Source organism: Ambystoma mexicanum, chromosome 6q (genome assembly GCF_040938575.1).
Source record: "Ambystoma mexicanum isolate Mex_15411 chromosome 6q, UKY_AmexF1_1, whole genome shotgun sequence".
Taxonomy (NCBI): Eukaryota; Metazoa; Chordata; class Amphibia; order Caudata; family Ambystomatidae; genus Ambystoma; species Ambystoma mexicanum.
Genome location: NC_090937.1, coordinates 1,312,685,720 through 1,312,711,620, shown reverse-complemented (window position 1 = coordinate 1,312,711,620; position 25,901 = coordinate 1,312,685,720). Strand labels below are relative to the sequence as shown.

The 25,901-nt window shown below is 45.1% G+C and overlaps 1 protein-coding gene across 2 annotated transcripts in view; it reads left to right on the top strand.

The window, feature by feature from the left end:
- The window catches only part of CC2D2A (coiled-coil and C2 domain containing 2A), a 1,164,962-nt gene that overhangs the window by 1,053,894 nt on the left and 85,167 nt on the right, over positions 1–25,901 (top strand). For both annotated transcript variants that reach the window (XM_069631936.1, XM_069631935.1), the window contains 2 exons: positions 1,086–1,175; positions 8,679–8,792. In XM_069631936.1, coding sequence (XP_069488037.1) covers positions 1,086–1,175; positions 8,679–8,792 — 204 coding nt within the window. The remainder of the gene's footprint in view (positions 1–1,085; positions 1,176–8,678; positions 8,793–25,901) is intronic.

The following is a 25,901-nucleotide window of genomic DNA, read 5'->3' as shown; positions in this document are numbered from 1 at the left end:
AAGAAATTAGGGGTTGGTAATAGGGTGGATTTGTTAGTATGGAGAGATAGTGACATTGCTACATTAGTTACTTGCTTGTGATTAATGCAAAACATGTTCATTAAGAAAATATATTACAGTGCCTGCGTTAGCGGCCCTGTAGTTATGGTTAAATTGCTCAACCCATGGGAAGAACACTCTTTGGGTGGCTTATAATTTTGCCCCCTCTGGACAAATCCTCACAAAACCTTGCATAAAAGGTGTGTGGCCCTGTCAGAGTGATTCTGCAAAGTCTGTTGAGTTTTCTTCAAGGGGGTGCAAAGTTATAGGGGGGGTCCCAAAATGTGTGGTTTTTCCCATAGACACAATTGAAAAAAAATAATTTGCTCAGGCCTACAGCCCAAACCGCTGGATGGATTTTCACCAAATCTGCAGCAGGAGCAACGGCTTGGTCCCGAATTTGTGCTTTTGTAAATTTGGTGTGAAGCCGTCCAATAGTTTTCTTTAAAACGTCCAAATGGTAGGTAAAGAAAAATTAGTGATATCTGGGTTCAGTCCAACTTCCCTGTTTTCTCAGCGTACGGGCTTCCGACTCCGATTGGTCCAGAAGGCGGCGTGATGTCCGCGGACATTGAATGCACCTGCTGATTGGTAAAAGAAAACATGAGGTCATCTGATTTTTGTAAACGCCCACGGTGACCGCGACCATCGCAGTAAAAAACCCATCATTGCACTTGCCAAACTAATGAAACAATCTCTGGAGAGGTCCGGGGTGATGGAGATGGGAAGGGATATGGAGAACTTGTTTCACAACCACGCTGCGCAATCACAAAAATCAATTTCAATTTTCATGGAGTATTGAGATACGATGAGGAACAGCCATATGGTATTTAATGCAATAAGAAACAGCCAAACTCATGTTTCGACCAAAGGGTCTTTTTCTGGGCTTTAGATTGTCTTAACACTTAGGAGGAGTGTAAACTCAATAAGTGTAAGTATATAAGGGTGAGCAACTGATTATTTAAAAAAGAAAATCACCAAACTGCACTTAAGAAGATTTTGATTGAACCTACTTTCATTAGTAACTGCATTGTTTTGTTTTTTAGGAACTGGTGGCTCGCTATGTTTCTTTAATTCCTTTCCTACCTGACAATGTTTCATTCGCTGGAATCTGCAACCTGTGGAGCACATCAGATGTGAGTGAGCGCTGATGTCATGTTTGAAATATGCGTTTTTCTGTTTGCTTATTGATAATCAGTAATTTCTCTGGCCAGAATGGAAAGGAAATCGTATATCTTAAGTTACTTATACATTAGTGTTGGCAGTCAGGCAAAATGATGCGCTCCATTAGATTTTTCCTTATGCCAAGTGGGTGGGAGTACCTCAGACTGGATCACTGTAACTTATATGTGGCTCGATTGGCCTCTTGCCTTTGTCTGATGTAGCAGCGTAGCTTGCATGCACTCCATCTCATTTTCAATTACAGCCTCACCAAGGGGACTGGGTTACTCAATTCATTTGACCAACTAAAGAACTGTTTAATTGTCCTAAAATTTTACCTGCTTATCTTGTCCCAGATAAACCAAACAGCGCTGATGTTTTGAACCATTCTAGTTCAGGATTATTTTGCACCGACAATCCCCTGACCATTTTTGCACACTGAATCATACACATGTCTAATATTTAACTTTTTTCTGCAACCTCTTTTGTGATTAATGTGTCACCACCTGACGTACGGTCAATCTGGTCATTTTCTACCAGCTCATGAGCTACTCCACTTGTCGTTGTTGAAGGCAACTAGGCTACTAAGACCCTAAACACCTTCCTTTTAATGGCAACACACCTACCTGTTCATGTCACTACTACTTTTACATTACTGTAAAAATATGGCTACTCTTTCCCAATCACACTTACTGGCCATCTTCTGCTTGGACTACTGCAACCTCATCCATGCAGTTCCACTCACTAGCCACAGTGCTACTGTAACCATTCAACAAGTCTCTAACCTCTTTCTTTATTGTCCATGCTCTGTGCCTTCTGCCATGCCTCATTCACATTGGTAGAAAAGATGTTTCTTCTTGCTGCTCAACTCCAATGGACTCCTATGGCGCATCCCATCTTTTTGCTACTGTCTTCTTTCTAACCTGACTTTTTTGAGACAAGTAACGCACTCTACTTTACTTCCCTTGTATTTTGCTAATTTTTAAGGGGAAACTGATAAGTTCTTAAGACTTTCAGTACAGAGAGAGACCATACCTCCCTTAGTGGAATTCTTGTATTTTTAAATCAAATCTACACACATCACCCCAAAGTTATATGCGGTTAGGATACTGTTTATCCTTGTAACTTTTTCTTTTTTTTTTTGGCACACAACACCATTGCTACATAGAAGTGAGAGAGGGTAAAGGGTGCCAGAAATCTGACTTTGTGGTTGGCATGACAACTGAAATCGACCGACACACTAAATGTTATTTCTTGTTCCATTATACCAATGTAAACCAATTGTGGCTTGTTTAACTGATTTTCTCCCAATCAGGAGTATTGTACCATGTCACGTGGCTGTGTCCATTTCAAAGCTGCGGCCAAGTAGTGATCTTTCTTTTCGCAGCCAGAGGGAGTTGGGCTACTTTACTGGCCCCGCAGGGATACACGTAGGTTTTGCTTTCTAGATGTTGTTACCCTACAAGTGATTATGTAGAGGTGCAGTAACACTGACAACATACAAATGTCCACATAAGAAATCTGTGTGATTTTGTATGAGGACATATGTATGTTGCCAGTGGTACTGCACCTCTCCTATAAAATAAGTTGTGAGGACTGTTGTACATTTTAGTTCATTGGAGAGGTGCAGTATACCTGACAAATGTTTTCTCCTGCTGCCAATCGGTTTCATTTCTATTTCCTGTTTCCCTGGTTCTTGTTTATTTTCTTTACATTTCTTTTGAGAGGCGCAGTATCATTGACAACATTCAGATGTCCTCATAAGAAATATCAATGTGATTTTTTTATGAGGACATCTGTATGTTGCCAGTGGTGCTTCACCTCTCCAATAAAATATGTTGTGAGGACATCTGCAGGTTGTAGTTCATTGGAGAAGTGCACTCCCACGGACAGCATACAGGTGTCCTTGAAAGAAATCACAGTGAGATCAAAACTACAATATAGGACAACTATGACAGAAGGCTGCAATTATACATGCAACCAGCATTGCTGCTCCCACTTTGCCCTGTCCATCCCCCCTCCTTTGCGCTGTCCCTCCTCCCCCTTTGCGCTGTCCCTCCTCCCCCTTTGCGCTGTCCCTCCTCCCCCTTTGCGCTGCCCCTCCTCCCTTCCTTGTGCTGCCACTCCTCCCTTCCTTGTGCTGCCCCTCCTCCCTTCCTTGTGCTGCCCCTCCTCCCTTCCTTGTGCTGCCCCTCCTCCCTTCCTTGTGCTGCCCCTCCTCCCTTCCTTGTGCTGCCCCTCCTCCCTTCCTTGTGCTGCCCCTCCTCCCTTCCTTTGCGCTGTCCCTCCTCCCTTCTTTGCGCTGTCCCTCCTCCCTTGCACTGTCCCTCCCCCCTTCTTTGCGCTGTCCCTCCTCCCTTGCACTGTCCATCCCCCTCATCCCTCCCTTGCACTGTCCCTCCTCCCTTCTCCCTCCCTTGCACTGTCCCTCCTCCCTTGGACTGTCCCTCCTCCCTTCTCCCTCCCTTGGACTGTCCCTCCTCCCTTCTCCCTCCCTTGGACTGTCCCTCCTCCCTTCTCCCTCCCTTGGACTGTCCCTCCTCCCTTCTCCTTCCCTTGCACTGTCCCTCCTCCCTCCCTTGCACTGTCCCTCCTCCCTTCTCCCTCCCTTGCACTGTCCCTCCTCCCTTGGGCTGTCCCTCCTCTCTTCTCCCTCCCTTGCACTGTCCCTCCTCCCTTCTCCCTCCCTTGCGCTGTCCCTCCTCCCCCCCTTTCACTATTGCTCCTCCCCCTTGTCTTGTCACTCCTTCACCCCTTACACTATTGCTAATTTCCCCTCCCTTGTGCACCCCTTCTTCCCTTGCAGTGTCCCTCCTCCCTCCCTTGCAATGTCCCTCCTCCCTCTTGTGCTGATCCCTTGTGCTGTCCCTCCTCCCTTGTGCTTTCCCTCTTCCCCCCTTGTGCTGTCCCTCTTTTCCCCCTTGCGCTGTCCCACTTTCCACCCTTGCGCTGCCACTCCTCCTCCTTGCACTGCTGCCCCAACCCCCAGATGCTTTCGCTCCATCCCCCGTGCACTATTGCTCCATCCCCCTTGCGCTGTCACTTTTTTCCCCTTGCGCTGTCCCTCTTTTCCCCCTTGCGCTGTCCCTCTTTCCCCCTTGCGCTGTCCCTCTTTCCCCCTTGCGCTGTCCCTCTTTCCCCCCTTGCGCTGTCCCTCTTTCCCCCCTTGCGCTGTCCCTCTTTTCCCCCTTGCGCTGTCCCTCTTTTCCCCCTTGCGCTGTCCCTCTTTTCCCCCTTGCGCTGTCCCTCTTTTCCCCCTTGCGCTGTCCCTCTTTTCCCCCTTGCGCTGTCCCACTTTCCCCCCCTTGCTCTGTCCCACTTTCCACCCTTGCGCTGCCACTCCTCCCCCTTGCACTGCTGCCCCAACCCCCAGATGCTGTCGCTCCATCCCTCGTGCACTGTTGCTCCATCCCCTTGTGTACTGTCACTCCATCCCCCGTGTGCTGTCGCTCCTTCCCCATTTGCTGCTGTTCCTTCCCCCTCTAGCACCATTTCTCCGCTCACCTCTGCTCTGTCGATCTTCCCCACCCCCTTGGTGCTGTCACTCCTTTCGCCAATTTGCACTGTCGCTCATTCCTTAAAATGATGAACAATGCTAATGTGTACTGTTGCTGGCCTAGCTTTCATCTATTAGATGTTTTATTCTCCCTTGTGTTTCCATGTATTTCTTATTCCTCCCCCCCACAATGTTTCCCTCACACCCTGGTGCTGACCTTCATTCCCTTCCATGCTGTCATTTCTTCCTCCCTGTATGGTCATTCCTTCCCTCCATGCTAAATGTAAAATGCAATAAACTACAAACACCAATACTATTGGCTTTGCCAATGCCCGTTTAACGTTGTGGTTACATGCACAATGTGCCCAGTATGGGCTGGTAGCAGTGAATATTTTTCTACCTTGTTTTTTATTTTTTACTTGTGCACTTTTGTATTTTACAGCATGAAGCCATTTAGAATAGCATATACTCTGAAATTGTTGTGCCACAAGATTCTCGCCCATCCTTTGGTCATTTTGTGCCTTGTTCCTGCCATCTCAGGTCTAGAATTGCCATATATGGAAATCCCTTTCCCGGGTAAAGGTTTTGCTTTCCCTGGCAAAGTGGCTGTCTTTGTGTTTGGACGGATGTGGGGATGGCTCTCTGTCATTCCACATCTGAGCCACAGTGTGTCTGTTGTTGTCCGTGATTGGAAAGTCCCTGCCAGTATGAATGGTGCAGATCCGTTTCATTGGAGACTTCAGTCAAAATCCTAGGTGAAAGGAGGACTCCTGCAGCCATTCGAGATTTCATCATTGGAGCCAAGACCACTGCTGAAGATCGGATGACGACCATTGCAGCTGACCGGCATTGTTTCCAGCCAAGTGCCAGTGAAGCCTTGCTCATCTCTCCTGATATCCCAGGACTACCGGGTGGACTGAACAGCTCGCTCCTGCGCGTCCTTGCTGCGCGGGTCACCGTTCCAACTTCATCCTTGAAACTTGGTAAATCTTTAACTTGTGTAACAAGATGCCAGCTCGTGCAGATTTTGCCTTCCTGACTGAAGGGAAGCCATGCAGGTCCTGCTCCTTTGTTCGCACCACGACGATCGCCTGTCACTTCCTGATAATGGCGATTCCTGCAGCAACCCATCTTCATATCTTGGTGGTCCCTGGAGGTAGCCTGTTCCATGGAAGTCACCATCTTGTTGTGCCAACTGGGTCCAGCAGTCCAGTCTCCAGAACTGCCTTGCACGAGTGTGGAACAACTGAATGGCGAGACCCAATCCTGATTCCGAAAGTGACCTTTGCACCTCAGACCCCTGAACCTGCTTGACTGGGCACAGTTTAGGCCTAGCAGATGTAGAATTCTCTGAATTGGTTGCTGAAGGGGGGTGAGTTTTCATAGCTATTTTCCCCCCACCCCCCGACCCGAACACCATCCTGCCATAGGGTTGTATGGGCCTGAACCCCTAACCCGATCTGTCCCCTGCCTGACTAAGATCAGTTGTGGTCTGGTCACGGATACACCTTGGCTTCCCCTAAAGTGATGAGATTGGGAGAGAGAAACGTGTAAGGACCTAATCTTTTTATTCTACTTCTGGTACATTTGCTCACAACTGTGTGCTTTGGCAACTCGTGTTCACGAATCACATAGGAAACTCTGCTACAAAGTACATATTGTGGAACTGTTGACTTTTGGACACTAGGCACCAGGCCCCAATTTTAAGCAGGGTTGGCCTTACTAAGAACTATTGACCTTGTTTTAGGTTTTTCGGTGGGTGTTCTACCCAATTTAGATCAGTTTACTTATCTGACTCCAACTAGTTCTAAATTGTTGTTTGCTCTATTTCTCCCTTGCTTTACACACACAGTAGCTCTTAACATTGCACACTTTTGCATAACTATTTCTTAAAGTAAAATGTTGGGGTTCTGTTAGCAGACCCCCTATAGTGAATGTATATGATAGTTTTGTGACAATACTTACCTGAGTTTTTCATTGCTTAGAGTGTATTCAAAGGCCTAATAAATGATTGCATATTTTGCAAATCTTCTCTCTAATTTGAGTTATCAGAGTGATGTGTGTGTGTGTGTGTGTCATTGTAGCCCTAGACCACTCTCACACCCTCCTGAGTCTAAGCCTTACTGCTTTGCTAGTCTACCTTGAATGGTTTTGGCTAGACATCAGTCTTATTCCTATCCACCATAATAGGTTGGCCTCTCAGAATCTACAACAGGATTGATTCTGAAAAGCCATCTTAACACACATCATATGCACATGTTGCACTCTCCCCTAAAAGTCCCTCCACTCTGTATTTCTGTCCTAAATGTATGCTTTTAAATTATGCTACACGATCACCGGCTCTGCACTGTCTGCCTTCCACTTTCCCTTCTTGCAACGAGGAATCCAGTGAGATCCACGTGGTGAGCAGAGTGTCTACTGGGTGATTTTTGGCTGAAGAGTTGTGGAACAAAGGTTAGGCTTTCAATTTTGTCCTGGAGGCTACCTAATTGGATTTTGAGAAGTAGAAGTCTGGATCTTTAAATTGCAATGCTGCATCTGCCATTGGAGCGGCATCGGGATCCTGGGGGGTATATTTTAATTGGTGGGACGAGTTATAAAGCATAGTGTCTTAGTTCATTGCTGAAGTATTTCAAAGAGCTTTAGTGACTGCATTTGTGGGTGAGGCAAAGCACCCTAAAAAGTGATTTGGGCAGTGACTGAGTGTTCTGTTGTCTTCTTGCATGTTCACCATCCCTGCATACAGTTGCCTCTGCAACAGTTGCCGGACTCCTGGGAGCAAGGATAGCTTTGAGAGAGTTGTAGGGGGCTCTGCATTCCAGCTGAAGGCAGTTGGGGGCTGAGCATTGATGGGAGATATTCTGTGCTGCTCCTGGTTGGCTGTGACGTCTGCTTGTTAACTTTCTTATTGCAATAAAGGCTTCACCTGAGGAACATTGGCGAGTCTGCTTTACTACTTTGAACTTAATACTTGGCCATTCCCATTTTAGGGTAATGGGGTTCTCAACATGTCTGCCCAGCAACTAGCCTAGCTGTAGTTTTCCAGGTGGAACGTTATTTTGTCAGTCTGAGGTTGCATAGTGGCACATTTGGCAGTTAATGTTGGTTGACGCTAATAATCATTTTTTTTGTGAGGGTGACAAGAGGGTCCAGAAGATCAGTCCGGTGGTTTGAGGGCCTAATCAGCAACTCCACAATTGCCTATGTAGTTGGTCAACCTGAGCTTTAGGTGGATTCCACTTGTGTTGCCTTTGTTTTTAGAATTAATATTTTCTTGATCATGCATATGACTTAACAGTTGAAAAATATTAGCTCAAGTGCATCACTTGCCTTGAGAGCAGGGCGATGCCACGTGACATAGGTTTGATACCATGGTCTCCCCTACTCAGCCATTCATCTCCCGGAGGTCGATAATTGAGTACCACAAGTGGGTAACGATAGTGCGCCAATTATCAGCACTTAGAAACTGGTTGAATCTGGTAGGAATCGCTAGAAAAAGCATGACATTATTACTAAAAATGTTTTTATAACACCTCTGGCACAGGTACCATTTTTATTATAGGCATTTGAAAAGACGATTTTAAAAGTAGAGTTTGAGGCCAGAACAGAAATGAATGAGGCACTTGGATTATTGGAAAGGACAAGAATGATAATGTTTATGAGCACACTCTACTACTGTTAATGTTTTGTAGCTGTGGGCAGAGAAGGTACCAGAAATGCAACCATTTTCTAGCATTATGACATTGTTGACTTGCTCGTAGTGGGTTTGTTGATATCCAGTGAACATCTTGTCAAGGAAAATGCCGCCAGCATTTTAGGGGTCAGGAAAAGCAATTTGCCTCTGATGACATTTTTCAGACAACCTATTCACATGGAACCGGCATTTTTGATTAAACATGTGCTCAGTTCACGTCTTGCAATATGTAATATAAGCTGTGCACATTTTAAGTGTAAGTCCTGAGGATTCCTTCTTGTCTATCAGCAATTCCTAGATCTTCTAGCTGGTGATGAAGAGGAGCATGCTGTTTTGCTGTTAAATTATTTTCTATCAATGGGAAAACAGGCCTGGCTCATTGCTGGAAATGCTATACCCGAGGTAAGTCAATATTTGTTTCTTAATCTCTGTTGGATCTATAATAAAATGATGTATATTAAAGACCAGTTGCATAAACAGGTAGTAATGTATAGGCTCACTGAATTTAGTAGAATCCATTTAAATAAAACAAAGAATGTATTATTTAAGAGTATTGGGGAAACCTGGGAATTTGCTGCCTCTCCGGATATAAACTGATCCATAAAAAGATCAGTCTTAAATGAAGACTGGCATGGCAAACTGTGGTCTAATGCATGTGCACAGTAAATACGCACACATGAAACGTGTCAAATGAGAAAGTATGCAGTAAAATATGTGTGCCAAGTTGTTGGGTGTCCTGACCCACGTTTGAGCTATCATGCTGCAACATTTGGTGCTGTGGGCTTAGAAAATCCAAGATGGCCAAAAAGCCCACATGTAGGCCAGAATAGGAAAACTGTGCAGTACTGGCATGGAAAACATCATGATGGCCAGAACTTCCCAGAAAATGCACAGGGAAATGCATGAAGAATAGGCTGCCACCCATTTCTGCCTAGGTTGTGAGCACAGGAGGGCACTGCTTAAAACCACCATTGGGCTACCCACACAGTAGCCTGAAACCATTGGGAATGGCAATGCTGATTGCCAAAAGCAACCTAGAACTGTGGGGAATTCATTTTCTTAATCCCAAAAATGGTTGCATTACCAGTACTCACCACTATCAGAAAGCCAGCGTTTTAAAACCACCAGACCTTTGTGTAAAACTGAACAAATGAAACAAAACCAGACCAAGGAAAGACTTGCTAAGAGGTGGATACAATGTAAAACTATATTCTGAAATGACTTGAAGGAAGTAATTATTTAATGTGTATGTAAAAATCGTAATAGACTTACACTGTGGGACAAAAAGTGACATTTAGCTGAAACCTGGCTTAATGAAACTGAATGCTGCCTGACATCTACCCCCACAGGAGTTAAAACCTGCTCAGCCACTCTTCCCCTTGCCAAAAGGAGTTGTCACCTCTCTGATTAGATTAGGGGTGGAGCAGCTACAGGGAGTTGAACAAAGGCCTGTCCTGGGCCCAGGCAGATGGTTTATTGGGGGCGTCGTAAAAGTGGCTTCCTCTTGGCAGAAACGGGGAGGGGCAGCCCCCTCTGAGGACAGGCTGAGCTTAAAGAAAGTGGATAGACTGGTTTCTCCACCATGTGACCTGGGAAGACACACCCCTGTTGGCCAGAATATAATTTTAAGAAAGATGTATAACTCATGGTGCGGACTTGTCAAAATTAGTTAAATGATACCATAATTCTTGTGATTTTTCTGCCCACATTTTAAGAGGTTTTAGGACCCGGTGGTATGATCTGGGGGGTTGCTAGCGGAAAATAGGGTTTCACTCCAAATGTCTGCATGTTAAAAATCTGACACTTCATCAATTAATGTCCACACTCCTTGCGCACATGTGTGTAAATTTGGGTAAATGTCCGATATTGCAAAACCAGTTAAAAAGTGCAAAATGTTGCCATTTCTGAATGCAAGCCCCCAAGAAGAGCAGAGTTTGAACAGAGTATACCTCATGTGGTATGTGATGGGTGCATGTAATTTTAAATGACTGTGTATCTGTGCAATATGTATTTGAATCAAATATAGATTTGTGGGCAAACTGACCAGGGGAGGATTCTCTGACCCATAAAACCTACAGCATCACTCTGACTCACATTTCCTTCCCCCAATCATGGGAGAGGGGAGAATTGGGCCAATGACAAGTAGAGATGGGCAGGCTTAGCTAGGCCCATGCACACGCCCATTTTTAAAACACATAAAAAGAGACTGCTGGGACAAGTAGAGAGATTCAATTCCATTTGCTGCGGAGCATGCTGACCGACGACTTCACATCCAGAGATCCAGACTTCAAATCCATCAATCTCCAAAGACCAGAACTTTACTTCAGAACTTAAAGCAAGGGCCTAGACCCACAAACTGAGAACTCTTCTCAGCAGGCCTCAGCATCCTCAAAATCATTTGCAGACTATTCACAGCCGGGCTGAGCTGTTGATTCTGGCCTGAAACCCTGCGCCAGAAAGATCCAGAAGCAGTGCTGTACCCAGAGAAAGCAGAGCAGTATCCAGAACCAGAGGCCAGAGATCCAGAGTGACCCAGACCGCTGTTAGCAGAACCAGAGAGCTGACCCAGATCACTGTGAAGTGCCGAGACTAGAACCGGAGTCCAGTCCAAAACCTGACCAGATCCGTGGCGAGGCCTATTTAAAAAATATATTGTGAGTACCTAGCAGAACTGTGCAGAACCAATCTCTTAGTTAAAATAATCTAATCCAAACTATTTTAATCTAACCAGAACTGCCTCCTAGAAGTTGTCACTTGTCATCTTGTAAAGCTGCACCACTGTCACTTGTCAATTCTGAAGCTGCAAGCTGTCACCGGTCATTTTGAGTTTACTTTAAATCCGAAAAACTACCTTTATTTAATCGTCCGTATCTCTGGAACCGTTTCCTACTCCTTATACTTTTTCCGCAATCACGATTCATGCACTTGCGAATTTTACCGCGATTTGCGATTTGGTTAAAAATAGAGCCACATCATTTCTTTCCTTGCTAGAAATTTGTTTGCCTCTTAATCACCATCTCTGAATCATTGCTAAAGTGAGCCTGAACTCATCCCTAGTATCTCTCACTCACCCTGAACCTCCTAAAGGGAATTAAAAACATTTTCAGCATATTTCTCACTTCATTGCCACCACATTCAAAGCACTTGGGTCTGTGTTTGAAAACTCATACTGGTTTTCTCTAAGCTTGCTGGGGGGGAACTGAATTTCGTATTGTATTTGATTGCATTCCTGAGAACTGTGTGCTCCACTTTCCATCTACTTCCATGTCTTACATTGCATAGGGGAGGGGGGGAATTGCCACCAGGGGAAAAGCGAAAATATGATATCTTGTGAAACCATATTAGTTAGTTCTGTACTGTATTTCATTCAACATTGCATCCATTTGAAATCATAAAAGTATTTTTGCTACTTGATCCATCCTATTCTAACTCCTCATTGATTGTAAAGAAGTGTGCTAGTGCCAGATTATCCATTGTTGATCAACATCATATGTCTAAGTGTACTATCAGATATTAATGTATTATAAAGTGTGATATATATATATATATATATATATATATATATATATATATATATATATATATATAGTTTAAATTCTCAAATAAACCTTTTAAAACTTGCAAAACAGAACTACTTCTTGGCTCAGTGGGGTCAGGGGGATTCCAAGAGAGGGGTGTTATATAGGGGTAGTCATCCAGAACTCATGAACTGGACATAAAGATATATCAATAAGTGTTTCCATTCAGTATCCCAGACTAGGCATTGACTTAGCTGTAGTGTTGAATTGAATCCTCTTACAAAGTCAATCTTGCAAATGTATAGGACATTGGTTTGAATAAGGAAAGATTGTGTTTAATATTAAATGCATCCAAGTTACCAATAATTTTTCAAAGTTAGTTTAAAGTTTTATGCTATTAAGAAGGTAGATGGTGTGCTAAACTAAATATCATTGTTGTATTCACTACCTATAATGTTGGTCCCTTGATCATCTAAATAAATAAATCCGCCTAACTATGGATTATTTTCTGGGTGAGTCAAAACACTTTTATTTAGGAACTAGTCCTTTACCTGCTGACGTACACATTTTCAAAGAGAATGCTTTGATGTGGTTTCTTGTCAGACACTGTCCACATGGTCCGCTTACATTTAAAAGGGCAGTTTCAGAATTCCCTCCATAGATTTCTATGGGACACCCTCACTTTTTTGTTTGTTTGGAACCCTACCATGACTTTTCGGAGGGCGCCTGTGTTGCTCATTCTTAAGGGGGAACTGACTAGTCCCAAAGAAGATCAGTACAGAGAGACTATGGGCCTCATTTACAAGTTGGGCGGTCCGGGTGAAATGCAGCAGTATTACTGTATGCCGCCGCATTACCTCACCGCTTAGCTCTAACTTTGGCTGAAAGTTGGAGGAAAATCAGCCAGCTTTCTGACAAATTCCGCCACAAATCCCCCATTGAGTCCTATGGACTCCAAATAATGAGGACAAACACTGCCTACCGCCACTTGTAATCCAGCGGAAATAGCACCAGACCAACTGGTAGTAATGGTAATACAGTTTGGTGGTATCTCAGCAGATTTACCTCTCAGATACCACCAAACTTATGATTAGACCCAATGTCTTTCTTTGTGAATTCTTGTGTTTTTACAATTGCATACATCACTTTGCAATGAATTGCAGTTAGGATACGTAGTATCCTTACATCTTTTTATATAATTTCTTTTACTTTTTGCATACTTTTACAGTGAGATGAAAACAAGCTGGGGGCAGCTGTGATATTTTTACAGTTTTTTTACTCATGCACTTTCGCATTTACCACAAATTGCTACTAAAGGTGACTTGCATTCTTTGTTTTCAAACTTTATTTATTCAATTGTCAGTTACAAGTTAGACAATTCAGCCTTAGATATATACAGTGTGCAACATTTCTTTCCAACAATCATATATGAACCGTTTCCAGATGTTTTATCAGATTTTGTTCAAGGGCTGTCACTGTCGGTGTCCAACTACACAAATATATTCTGAACGGGGCTCATATGTCCTTAGGGGGCGGCATGTCGAAGGTACAGAAAAAACAAATTGCTCTTCACATTCATTAAGATACGTTCGCTCACGAAGCTAGTCCTCCAAGTTGGGAGCATTTTTTGATTTCCAGCATTTTAAGATACATTTCTTGGCCACAGCACATGCTACATTAAAAAGCCTTCTCGTTGTCTCGAAGGATTTACCAATGTCGCCAAACAGGTTGGAATATGGACCATGTCTTCTATGGCCTCAGCTACTCCTCTCCAGAATGATGTAATCTGGGGACATTACCAATACATATGGATGGTATCTGCCTGTGGAGACCTGCATTTTAAACATTCACCAGAGCAGTTTGTCATAAATGTGGGCTTTGTAAAGGGAGCGTAGTGCAACTGGTTCAATATTTTACACTGAATCAGACGCAGCCCAGCATTCAAGGACATGGATTTAGTTAAGACAGTATTTGCGCCATTTGTCATCCCCAATCGGGGTACCCACCCTGGCCTCCCATGTTGTTTTGATGGAGTTTTGCGAGGGAATATGAGATTGTATTATACCATACAACCTGGACACCCCATTTCGTGTTTCAACAGTAGACATAATGGCTCTTATACATTAGTGCAAATCTGGTTCTTTCGGAAATGATGGCCATCTCCCACGGAATGCAGCTCTCATTTGGTGGTACTGCAGCATTTTCAACTCCCCGCCCCCAATGTCGTTCACACATTCTCTTTGAGTGACATATTCCCCTTCAGGGTACATATCGTCTAATTTTTATTGTTTAGTGGGGTCCCAAGTTCTTTGCAACTTTTTGTCGAAGGTGGGAGAGATCCTTAATGGGGCTTCTCGGTCATATGATGTTTCCACATCAATTTTTGCAAAAATGTTTGAGCATGCACCGTTAATGGTACTAACGGGGTCAAATGCGAACGAGTCTCTGTGTTTTATACTAAATATAACTGAACTAATGTCAGTGGGGGAAGCTGCATATCTTTCCAACGGTATATGTGTAGCTGTGTCTGCGGGGGTACACCAATATCTTGCAAATTGGGCTTGTGACACCAAGTAATAGAGTTCAAAGTCGGGTGCTGCTAGTCCACCACTTGAGTATGGATCAGCTGGTTTATGCCAGTTTATCCTTGCCACACCAGTTCCCCAGACAAATTCGCTGGCTAGCGATTTAAGTTTAATTAAAAAGGGCCTACCGGGCCATAGGGGGATGTTACAAAAATAATCTAACAATTTCAGAAGGACTACCATTTTCAAAACGCTACCTGCCATAAAGTGACATTGGGAGTTTTGTCCATAATCGTAACTTTGTAGCCAACTGTAGCAAATAGGAGTCATAATTGTCTGTGTATAATAACTGTCGGTCCTGAGACACCATGATTCTTAAGTACCGGAATTGGGTCGGTGACCATTTAAACCCACCTATGTTGGGGGGTTGCGTGGTGATGTGTGTGATGGGGAACAGTTCCAATTTGGAATCATTTATTTTATAGCCAGAGTATCGAGAGAAAGTATGGCTGTCCTTCATTATGGGTTCAAGGTTGTGTTTGGGGTCTCTGACATATAGGAGGGCATCATCGGCGTAGAGCGATTATCTGTGGTGGCTCGCTTATCCTTATTTCCTGTGTCTCCATGCACCTGCCTAATGAAAGCGGCCATGGGTTTGATGGTAAGGGCAGAGTATTGGGGAGAAGGGGCATCCCTGTCTGATGCCACTCCTGAGAGAAAATAATGTTGAAAGTGTTTGATTTTTTAGGACTTTGGTGCCCGGTCTAGTGTAGAGGAGTCGTACACAGCTCAGAAAATAAGGGTGAATCCCAATACAGCCCAACACCATGAACAAATATCTCCACAACAAAGTCAAATGCCTTTTCGAGATCTAAAGCAGCACCATTGCGTCACACCCAGATTCACCTGCGCCATCACCCCAAGCAAGCGACAGAGATTCAATGCAGTCGACCTGGTAGGAATAAAGCCTGATTGGTCTGGGTGCACTAAGAGGGGCATACTCCGCAGAAGCCTAGAAGCCAGGATTTTCGTGAATATTTTCACATCTGTGTTAATCTATGACAGAGGCCTGTATGAGGCCATGTTGTCTGGGGTCCTGTGAGGTTTAAGTAACACAGTGATAATAGCCTCCCGCATCAATTCCGGAAGAGCGCCCTGTTCATAGCTTCTTCCCACACCCTGTAGAATAGGTGCCAACTCTTGGTGGAATTCTTTAGATAATTAAAACCCAAGCCATCTGACCCTGGTGCCTTTCCCAGATGCAAGTGACTTAACAACATTAACTATTTCAGCCTGTGTTATGGGCTGTTCCAGGACATGGTTTGCTGCAGGTGAGATCATGAGGAGTTCCAATAACACCAGGTATCTACTCAATTCATTTTCTGTACCTTCATCTCTATTGGAATAAAGCGTGGTATAGAAGTTTGTAGAAGCGTCATTGATGTCTTTATCTTGGGTTATGATAGCCATCTGTCGTTTGAATCCCCACAATGGTGTTGCAGTAATTCTAGGCTTTTATTAGCAAGTGACCTACCATCCTTATCCCTGTCTCCATATCTACAAGCCCTTATTGGTGTGGCCATATACAAAACCTCCCTATCCGCAAGCTTGTGGAATTCTATTAATAACTCTGCTAGGATCTGTGCTAGGGTCTCTTCCTTATGTGCTTCACTGTATTTATTCTTGTGCTCCCTAAACTGGGACTCAGTTTGGCTTAGTTCTCTTCTGATATTTTTAAGTGAACCAGAGGTTTTGGCCATAATAATTCCCCTGACCCAGGCTGTCATGATGCCCACCCCTGGGGAACCAGACCAGGTCCAGCAACCCTGGAAGCAGGCATCAAGTTATTTTGAGCAAGCCCAAAAACCCCTGCTGGGGGCTGTTTGGGTGGGGTCCTGGCGCCTATGGCGCCAGGCTCATATGTAGAGTCAGTCCTGGCGCCATAGGCGCCAGGCTCATAGAGTAAAACTTACCTGATGCAGACCATGCTGCAGAGCTCCAAGCCAAATGAGGTTTGGAAGGGACTATTTTACCGAAGGACTATTTTTTACTCGGGTGGGGCTGGGGAGGAATACTTAACTGGGACTACTTTGGAGGCTATTTAAACCACGCCCGAAGAGCAGCACACGCTTCGCGTTATTCTGCATCCAGCAGCGTAACGCTCACCGTGTCTGCAAGCCTGCATCCAGTCTTCTGCCACGCCCGCCTCGAGTCTGCAGCTCCTAGAAAAAGGGAGGAACAGAAGGAGAAAGGGTTAGAATAAGAGCAAAACCTTCGATCCTTACCTGAATTTCGGATCCACCGCGCCTTCGAGCTTGAAGAAAGAAGCATTTTACGCATGCCGCCTCGCCTGCTGCAGCGCCGCGCTGAACTCACCGGCCTTCGCAGCATCCTCACGATCCACCGCATCCTTCTGCACGTTCCTGCCGCACTCTGGCACCTAAGGGGAACACAAGAACAGCAAAGGTGAGCCAAGGGAATAAACCGAGGCAATAGTAACTACCCCCATAGACTTACCTGATTACCGCCGGGGGTACTATTCCTCTTCACGGGTCGGCGCAGTCTCCATTGCATCCTCACCGTACCCCGGCCCCTAAGGGGAACAAAAGGACAACAAGGTGAGACAAAGGGACAAACAAGGGGAATTCTTCTCACTGCAATAGACTTACCTAATTTTACCGCCGGAGGCATTATTCCCCGGAACTTCATATTTTCTCTCCACACCTGAATAAGGGAGCAAGCAACAGGTTACATTCTGGCCTTATTTTATTGAACTGTGTAGGATAAGCCAAATCCTTACCTGAACTTCGTCAGCTACCACCAGGAACTCTTCGCTTTTCGGAGTCAATATTGTTCTGGAACTCACCAATTCCTTTGAGCCAATGAAGCAACTGGTTATCAACGCGCCCCTGCGCTCAATGCAGGATGTTGAGCTCATCTTTTCAAACCATCAGGTGAGACTATAAGAGGGGACATCAAAGGTGATCTGTGGGGAGAACAGCTGGGGATGGGGGGATTTACGCTCAACTCCACGGGTGGTTAATTCCCTTTCTCCATTTGCAGAAGAATATTCCTACGGGCCAAGCAAATGAAGCTTGGTGGGCCAGTCCAGTCCGTCATCTCGGCCCTATGCGTCACATTGGTGGAGACCGCAGCTGTCCAGTTCAGATCGACGCCTCTGTGGGAGCCAGGTGAGTGTAACACAGACTTTGAAAGTTTCCCAATCACCCTGTGGGTGCGGACAGACCCGGCATTAATGTAAACCAATTCTGCAATTTCAGCACGCAAAGCCTCAGACATATTGGTATCTCTGAGGATTGCAGAAGTCATCCTCCATCGCATAACTTTTGGTGGTGAGTCGTGCATCTCAAGGGACATAAAAAACGGGGAATGATCGGACAGTGTGCGTGGCAGGATATTGCAACTTTGTACCATGTTGGCAATCGAGGTGGATAATAACCAATAATCTATGCAGGATTCTGAATCATGAACCGTAAAGTAATACGTGAACTCCTTGCTGTGTGGATGAAGTGTTCACCACACATCTATGAGGAGTAGCTGCAATAGAATTTGGTGTAATGTATTAGCTGCTTTTGTGAGTGCTTGTGGCGCAATTCGAGGACCGATCTAGTGTCATATCAAGAATTGTATTGAAATCTCCCCCCAAATAACTCTGGTCCCATCTAACAGGATAAGCATTCCAGCCCAAACCGCCTTTGATTCAGGTATAAGGTTAAACTGGGTCATGTCTGGTCCCATCCCACCTCCCACCTCCCACACCATCAACCCCAACTAGATGTTGAACCCTCCGTAACTCTTGGAAGTTTCCCAGGGCGCGCATGCTGCAGCAACCATGCCAGCCACAACCACACACCAACATCCAGGCATTACTAACTCAAATGTATAGGTACTACTTGAAATCTCCATCATATAAAGCAGCGCTTAAAGGATATAGCAGTTGACATAGTTCAGTCTGCAGGATCTCTCCTCTCGTCTTCCGGCCTCTGTTCTGATCTAAATCCCGGTTCCGGGGGGAATCGAGATAGGAAATTCAAAGTAGTCCATGGCTTCAGTGAGATTTTCAAAAAGTGCACCCTGCCTCCCTGCTGTATCCGCAACTTTGCTTGGAAGATGAAAGCGTAAGGTATTCGGTGCAGTCTGAGTTGCCTCTTCACCGGGTCATAGGACCTTCTCTGGGCCTGCACTCCCGCAGCAAAATCCAGGTATATATGGATATTACTTTCCTCGTACCTCAGTGTCCCCATTTCTCTGGACATTCTAAGGATTAAGTCTATCGATATAATTCGGCAGCCTCACTATAATGGTGCGGGGGGCTCCAGGTTTGGGTGTCAAGGCTAGGGTGCGATGTGCTCGCTCTACAAGAAACTGATCGGAAAAAGATGCTATTGCAAACAAGGATCTCAAAAGTGCCTCCACGAAAACTTCCATCTGGCCCTTGCATGCTGATTCTGGAACACCAACGATTCGCACATTGTTCCTCCTGGATCTTAACTCAAAATCCTCACATTTGCGCCTTATCTTGCTCAGCTCCCCCTTCAGGAGTGTTATGTCTCGGTCATGCTGGTCCAACTTGTCTTACATCACACTAATACTGGATTCAGTTTCTGTTACCGGGTGCTCTCTTTGTCCAATTTTGCCTTGAGCGACCCAATTGTCACTACTATGTCATCCATTTTGACATTCAAGGATAAAAAGCCTGACTGGACAGTTGCTAGTAGATGGTCCTCTCTCGGGTTGCCAGTCGATGTTGATGGGACATTGCCCAGCAGGGGTGCAAGTACATTCGCCGCAGGAGTTTGGGAGTTGTTGAAAGAATCCATAGGGTCCTTCTCCTTGGCACCTGCACCTTTTGTCATTATCGATGGATTATACAAAGGATAGGCAACTATGACCAGCAAGTCTTTAGGCAGTTTCTTAAAGGGTACAGTTGGTATAGTGTCTAGTAGCTGGCTTGTCCGACCCCTTCTTTGCAAGTTTTGGTGCCGGTCAACTCCCTTCCAAGCTCGTCAATGACAATGGTACATCTGTTGCCTATGTTATTATTTTGACTGAGCTACAAGACTCTGTAGTCGATTAAGTATTCAACTCTCTTGACTTAACCAAGGACTATACCTCGCCGGCCATTGATGAAATCCCCAAGGTAAGAGGATATTGTCTGTGTAGTAGTATCTTGCACCCCTGGTCCAATATTCGGTGTGCATGCCTTTCCTGGTTTAAGCCGTGTAATCGCAGGATGAACTGCATAGCCCCTGTCCTCAAGGGTCTGTACCACATAGTCAGGTTATTTCACACAGCATGATCCGCGTAACGTTAGCGTAGTATTGGGAATGTAGGGCCAATCAGCAAACAGTACTCCACTTCCAATTAGTGTACACAACTATGTATTTCTTGTGCCTGTATTTATAGGGGGCAAGGTCTGTTGATCAAATAAGGGTGCTTGACAATGTATTGGAGCACTGCTGCTAATTCAGCCTGTGCAGCAGTCCCGTGCAGCCACCAACTGCTGTGACCCGTATTCTTCACTCCTTCATGGAGTAGGATGGGCTGTTGCCTCCCCCGTGGTTAGAGCTTAGCTCTGTGATCCAGGATCCTCACATATGTCCTTTTATGTCTCCAGACCCCTTAGTATTGTCGTTGTCAACGTACCCGGTGGAGTGGCTCAGATTATGGCCCTCGTGTTCCAGCCTGTTAGTTGATTAATGAGCTGCGGCGGGGCCAGCCTCAGAGGCATTTCAATATGTGCAGGGGTACTGGCATTTGAAGAACATGTGGGTAGTAGATGATATGGATTCCCTTCTCTCCCATAGGTATGTAGGGCGGGCCAGCTTGATTCTCTGACCACGCAGACAATTGTTTATGCAAGTGCCAAGTACCACCATTAAGTGTCGCTGCACTAGGATTCAGATACACTCCTCCCGGTTAATGTGAAGTGGATAGTAGTCTGTGGTGGGCCAATATCGGAGACAATTTCCCTTTTGCGGGAGGGCAGATGCACCGAAGGGTCGTGTAGACAGCCGGTGATAGGGATTTGCTACTTCTTTTCAATTGTACAAGGCGAGCCACCTATCTTCTGTGCCTTACGTGGTTAAATGTCTACTGGGAGACCACTTGCCTCGAGTGCTTGCCACACCTTCAGGCATTGTCTTCACCTCCTATCCAGGCGAGCCTCCACAGGTGGTAAGGGCTTGTATCCGATCCCTGCAGGAATCACAGAGCGGTAATGGTCATCGCTGAAACCGCTGTTTCGGGAGTCAGAAGATCTGCGCATGGAACAGAAGCGTGGTAGTGAAAGTGTCCCACCTGGCTCTCCTCCTCTGCTGGCAGGATACCTCCAAGACCAAAGAGGTGCCACTACCCCAGTCGACCAGCAGGGGTCCTGCAGTCCAGCGCGCACCATGGACCCAATGGGGGTGGGGGGGAACCGGAAGCACCAGCGCCCGAGCATTCACGGCCCCCTAGGAGGGAGGATGTTGTACGGGACCTCACTGGAGGGTGGGGGTTGGCCTTATCCCCCATCCTCCTCGATTGTCGTGGGTGCACTGGATGCAGCGTTATCGTAATGGCGCAGGAGATTTCCAGACCAGCTTCAGTCCCCTTGCCGTTAGCTCTGCCCAGTCCTCGGGCTACTAAGCCGCGCTATATCTTTCGGCAGTGCGCCCTGCTCTATGGATGCCCGTTTGGATCGCAGGCTCTGCTCTAGTCGAGGAAATGCTGACATGGATTTCTCAGCTTCCGCTGTTCAGAGAATGCTCAGTAACTCAGCATGTGCTCCAAGCCTTCTGCTTCTGCCTTTTCTTGTTTGCTCGTCACTGGGTAGCACCAGTCAGGATGTTTTATTGTTTAGGATGTGGCCTGAGACAGAGAGACATGATCAGGAAGCCACTCCCAAGCTGCGCAGCAGCGCACCTCCCAAAGGTGACTTACATTCTAAGAGTGCCATGCCACAAGGTTCTTTGCATGTTCTTAGCCCGCATTTATTTTGATTGTTATTTGTATTGCACATATTTCCTCCAACACGGGAGAAAAACCTGCCAGAAAAACTGTATCTAGATGCAGATGATATTCAAGGTGGAAGAACACTGATAGAAAATTATAGAAAAGGGTAGATTTAAAGAAAATGGGATGATGGGGCAAATAAAAGGAGTTGATCTGAAGATCGTAAAGACCGTACAGGGTGATAAACTACAAGTTTAGTTATGGCACTTAAAAAACAAGAGCTTAATAAGAATCCTCTGTTGTACTGGCAACCAATGAAGTGCTTTGCGGTGGATAGAAATACATGTACATTTCGACACATGAAAAAAATATCTTATAGCTGCATTTTGGGATTTTTGTAGACTGTGAATTTGTTTGGCTGGGAGTAAATGATGTTGCAGTAGTCCAGTTTAGAATTAATCAGTGAGCGAACCACTACCAATCGATCGTTCACTGGAGCAGGAGGAAGAATTGGTCTCGGAAGACTAAAGCAGTAGTGGATGGTCTTCACTGTTTCGCAAGGTTGGACTGCCAGATACAGCCAAGATTTTTTACCTGATGTTTATCGGATGTTGGAAGGTTAGTCGAGAGATGTTTGGTGCCATGAAGAATTACCTATGTTTTTGTAGGATTCAACTGTAGTATATTACAAATCAATCAGATTTTTATTTCCAATGCACAATCAGAAATACGTTTAAGAGAATCATGTCATCAGCATAGTAGTGATAATGTAAATCAGATTGAGAAATGTAGCCAAATATAAATATTGAACAAGGGTGACAAGTAGGAGCCCTGCTTAACCCTGCAAAGTACCAATATTGGACTGGAATAGTATGCTGCTATCTTGACTTGTTGGGGTCGCTCAGATGGAAAGGAGGTAAACTATTTTAGGGAATCTTCTGACAGATACACAACTTCAGTCAGTCTGGTTTTAAGAATGTTGAAGTTGCTGGTGTCAAATGCTGCTGAGAGGTCAAGTAGGACCAAAAAAGTGAGATCGTCCTCATCGGCTCATCTCAGAATGTCATCCCAGATGGTAAGGATTGCTGTCTCGGTTGCATGACATGGCCTGAAGCCTGATTTTAAATGGATCGTTCTTCCATAAACGTTTATAAATGTGCAGTGACTACCTTTTTGAGAATCTTTGTAGGCCAGCAATGTGGTGATCATTCTGGAGCATCTAATGATCCAATGAGGGGGTCTTCAACAAGGGGGCTAGGATAGAACCTTTAAGCTCTTTGGGAACTATTCCTTGTGAGGTGGAGGAATTAAGAAAGCAGGTGATGAATTCACAGAAGTCAATAGCCAGCCGTTGGCTAGGTACGCAGGTGAATAATCATAATTATGATTTGTGGGTTTCATTTTCATATTTAGAGTAAGTATTTCACCAGAGGTGACTGGAGCAAACCTAAAGTTTGGACAGTGATGGATTTAGTGAGATTTGTTTCAGATATGGAGATTTGAGAGGCAGCAGTGTGAGCATCAATGCTGTCTTGAATTGTCCCGCGTTTATTCAGGAAAAATGTATTGCATGCATTTGCCAGTTGAGGAGAAGGTGGCAAAGATGGCAAAATGCATGATGGGTTGGATCATTTTCAGATGATGTCAAAAAGTTCTTTGGGTTTATTTATCATGTTAATATGATTTGAAAAAAGCTTGATTTAGCTGGGAAATGGCTTTTTTTGTAAACATTGAGGGCTGTACAAGAAACAGGATTGTTGTTTTTTTCCCACAGATTTTCTTTCTTACAGTTTGATATGTCATTTATAATGTGCCTATACACAAGTATTTCAAGGTGCGACAAGACAAGGTAGGGAAGACAGAGAGAAGACAAGACAAACGTCTTACTAGGCCTTGTGTCATTCAGATCATGCAAGTGCAACAGTAATCCCGTTTAAGGACCGGAAGAGTGGTAGAGTACCACGTGTTGGCCATGTTTTTTTTATAGCTCTAGATTTGATAGGGGCAGTGCTATTACAAACTTCACGTAACTTAATCATGTTTGATTAAATTAAATCTTTGTATGCAGGATTTGGTGTGAATGATAACAACACTGAGGCGCATTCCTAGCAAGAGATTTTATTTAGATCCTCCATGCTGTGTGAGGCAATGCCAGAGGGGTGGCTAGACCTGATATAGTGTGATCATTTTGGATCCTAAAGATCCTTGCATCATGATCAGACCATGAAACTGGTAAAGTCTTGCGATAGATACGTTCCTGGCCTTTATATAATATTAGGTCAAGGTATTGAAGAGGGAGACCTAAACGTGGCCCTTGTTGCACCCATCCTGCTCTCAAGCCCGTCAACAGAGGAACATGAGATGTACGTTGCTTTTGGGCCCTCCTTTCCCATTGTTGATGCATTGCAGGTGGGATAAACGTTATTCACTCAGTCATTCACACCTTACCCTGACGACATCACAGACGAGACGAGCATACCATTGATCAAACAAGTCGACTAATTGCCACATCGGAGCACACTAATGACACCACGGCAGACAACATGATGTAGATGCAAGCACATAGGCATTCCTGCCCAAAGTTACACAGAAATGTAGCTTTATTGCTGGTAGACATGAAGAATATGCTTATGACTTACATAGTTAGAGGACTGACACACATACAATTTACTGGGAACATACTCACCTTGGGGGGGGTCATTCCCACTACCTTGAATAGTTGCACTTGGCCTGGTAACTGTCCAAAGCTCCAAGGGTGAGAAGACCAATTCTGTCCAATCTCGAACGACCATCCATGCTAAGCGTACTCTATGTTGCACTGGCCAATCAGCTTCCACTAACCTGTAACTTTGTATTTGCAAAACACATGGAGGTGGTCTCAGGAGGAGCCACCCTATATGGCTTACCCAATAATCACACTAACCTCTTATAGAATGTGGAAATGGGGCATAAAACTGCCTAACTTTGAGATATACCATCTTGCTGGGCAAGTATAGTACGTGACCAAGTGGCTAGCTGAAGACGTAACAGTGGAGTCCAGACTGCTGAGGTCAGAATGGGCACCCTACTTCCTGAAAGAACTAATATGGCTGCACAAATCAGAGCTTATGGGGAGATTGAGGCTGTTAGAATTGGGGTGGAAGATATGGCGTAAGGCATGCCAGGTCATGGAGAATTTTACTCTGTGCTCCCCCCAAGTGCTGTGGCGCTAAAGGGAGTGGATGCACAACTAAGGAAGATAATACGTAGATACTGGGAACCAGTGGGCATAGCAACGCTGGGAGATGTGTGGCGGGATGGGAAGGCACTGGAATTCACAAAACTAATGGAAGAAACCGGAGTACACCCGGGGCAGTATATTACCTACACCAGGTTAATAAAGCAAATACGAGCCACATGGCCAGAAATAGCACTAGAAGACCAACCAGATTCGGCTATATAGATAATAACTGATATTGCGGAAGGTGGGCATGAGGTGTCCCGGATTTACGAACTGGTGATGTCCAAGATCGGGAAAGAGGGAACCCAGTTGAGGCAGGAGTCGGAGGAGGATGCAGGAGAACCCATGCAGGACGGGCAATGGGAAAGAGCTCAGTGGTACCACAAGAAGGTGTCCCCGAACGCTAGACTACAACAGATTCAGTTATATGTAACCCATAGGGTGTACATGACCCCCCCAAAAGATAGCACGATTTAAGAACACAGAAGCACAAAAGTGCCCCAAATGCGGGGAACTAAATGCAGGGATGATACACATGTTTTAGGCATGTCCAGAGATTCGGAAATTCTGTGGGGGAGGTTGCCCACCGCTTCTCTGAAAAAGAAATCAAGTTAAACACAGAATCAGTGTGGGCGTGCATGCTGGGAGGATTCACTAGACCACGTAAAATAAAACGTGTGTAAACTTAAGGACCTGGTTTATATTCTGGCCAAACGTAGAATAGCTATGGGATGGAAAGCAAGCCAGAGACCCAGGGTAGAAGTGTGGTGGCATGACCTTCTGAAATGGATGGAGGCGGAAACAGTAGCATGGTACAAAGCGGCCTGCAAGGGGGCGGATGATGAAGTGGGAACGCTGATGGCCTGGAGGCAGCTAGTGGCTTTACTAACCGAGCCAGTCCAAGCGAATATGATACACCCGGGAGCATGGAAGGAGGAGCGCACCGAGAGTTACAGGACTAAAGGTGCAATGGAGTAAGCTTGAGTTATGGGGGGTGGGGGATGGCAGTGGTAAACATATGTTGATGCATAAAATGGTCGGACATTTACAACTTTCACTGTTGGGTGTGCTGTGTGGTTTGTAAACTGAAAACTTGACAGTGGGAAAGTGGGGAGACACTATGTGTGAAGCATAATTTGTTGAGTTTAATGGTGTCTGGATTGTCTGGGATATCACACCAGAGGTTAAAGGCCTGAAGAATGATTAGCTTAGAATGTTTTAGGGCATTAGTTCTAGGAAGCCATCCATTTCTCTAGAAACAAATTGGCAGATCCTGATGGTTGATAGCACA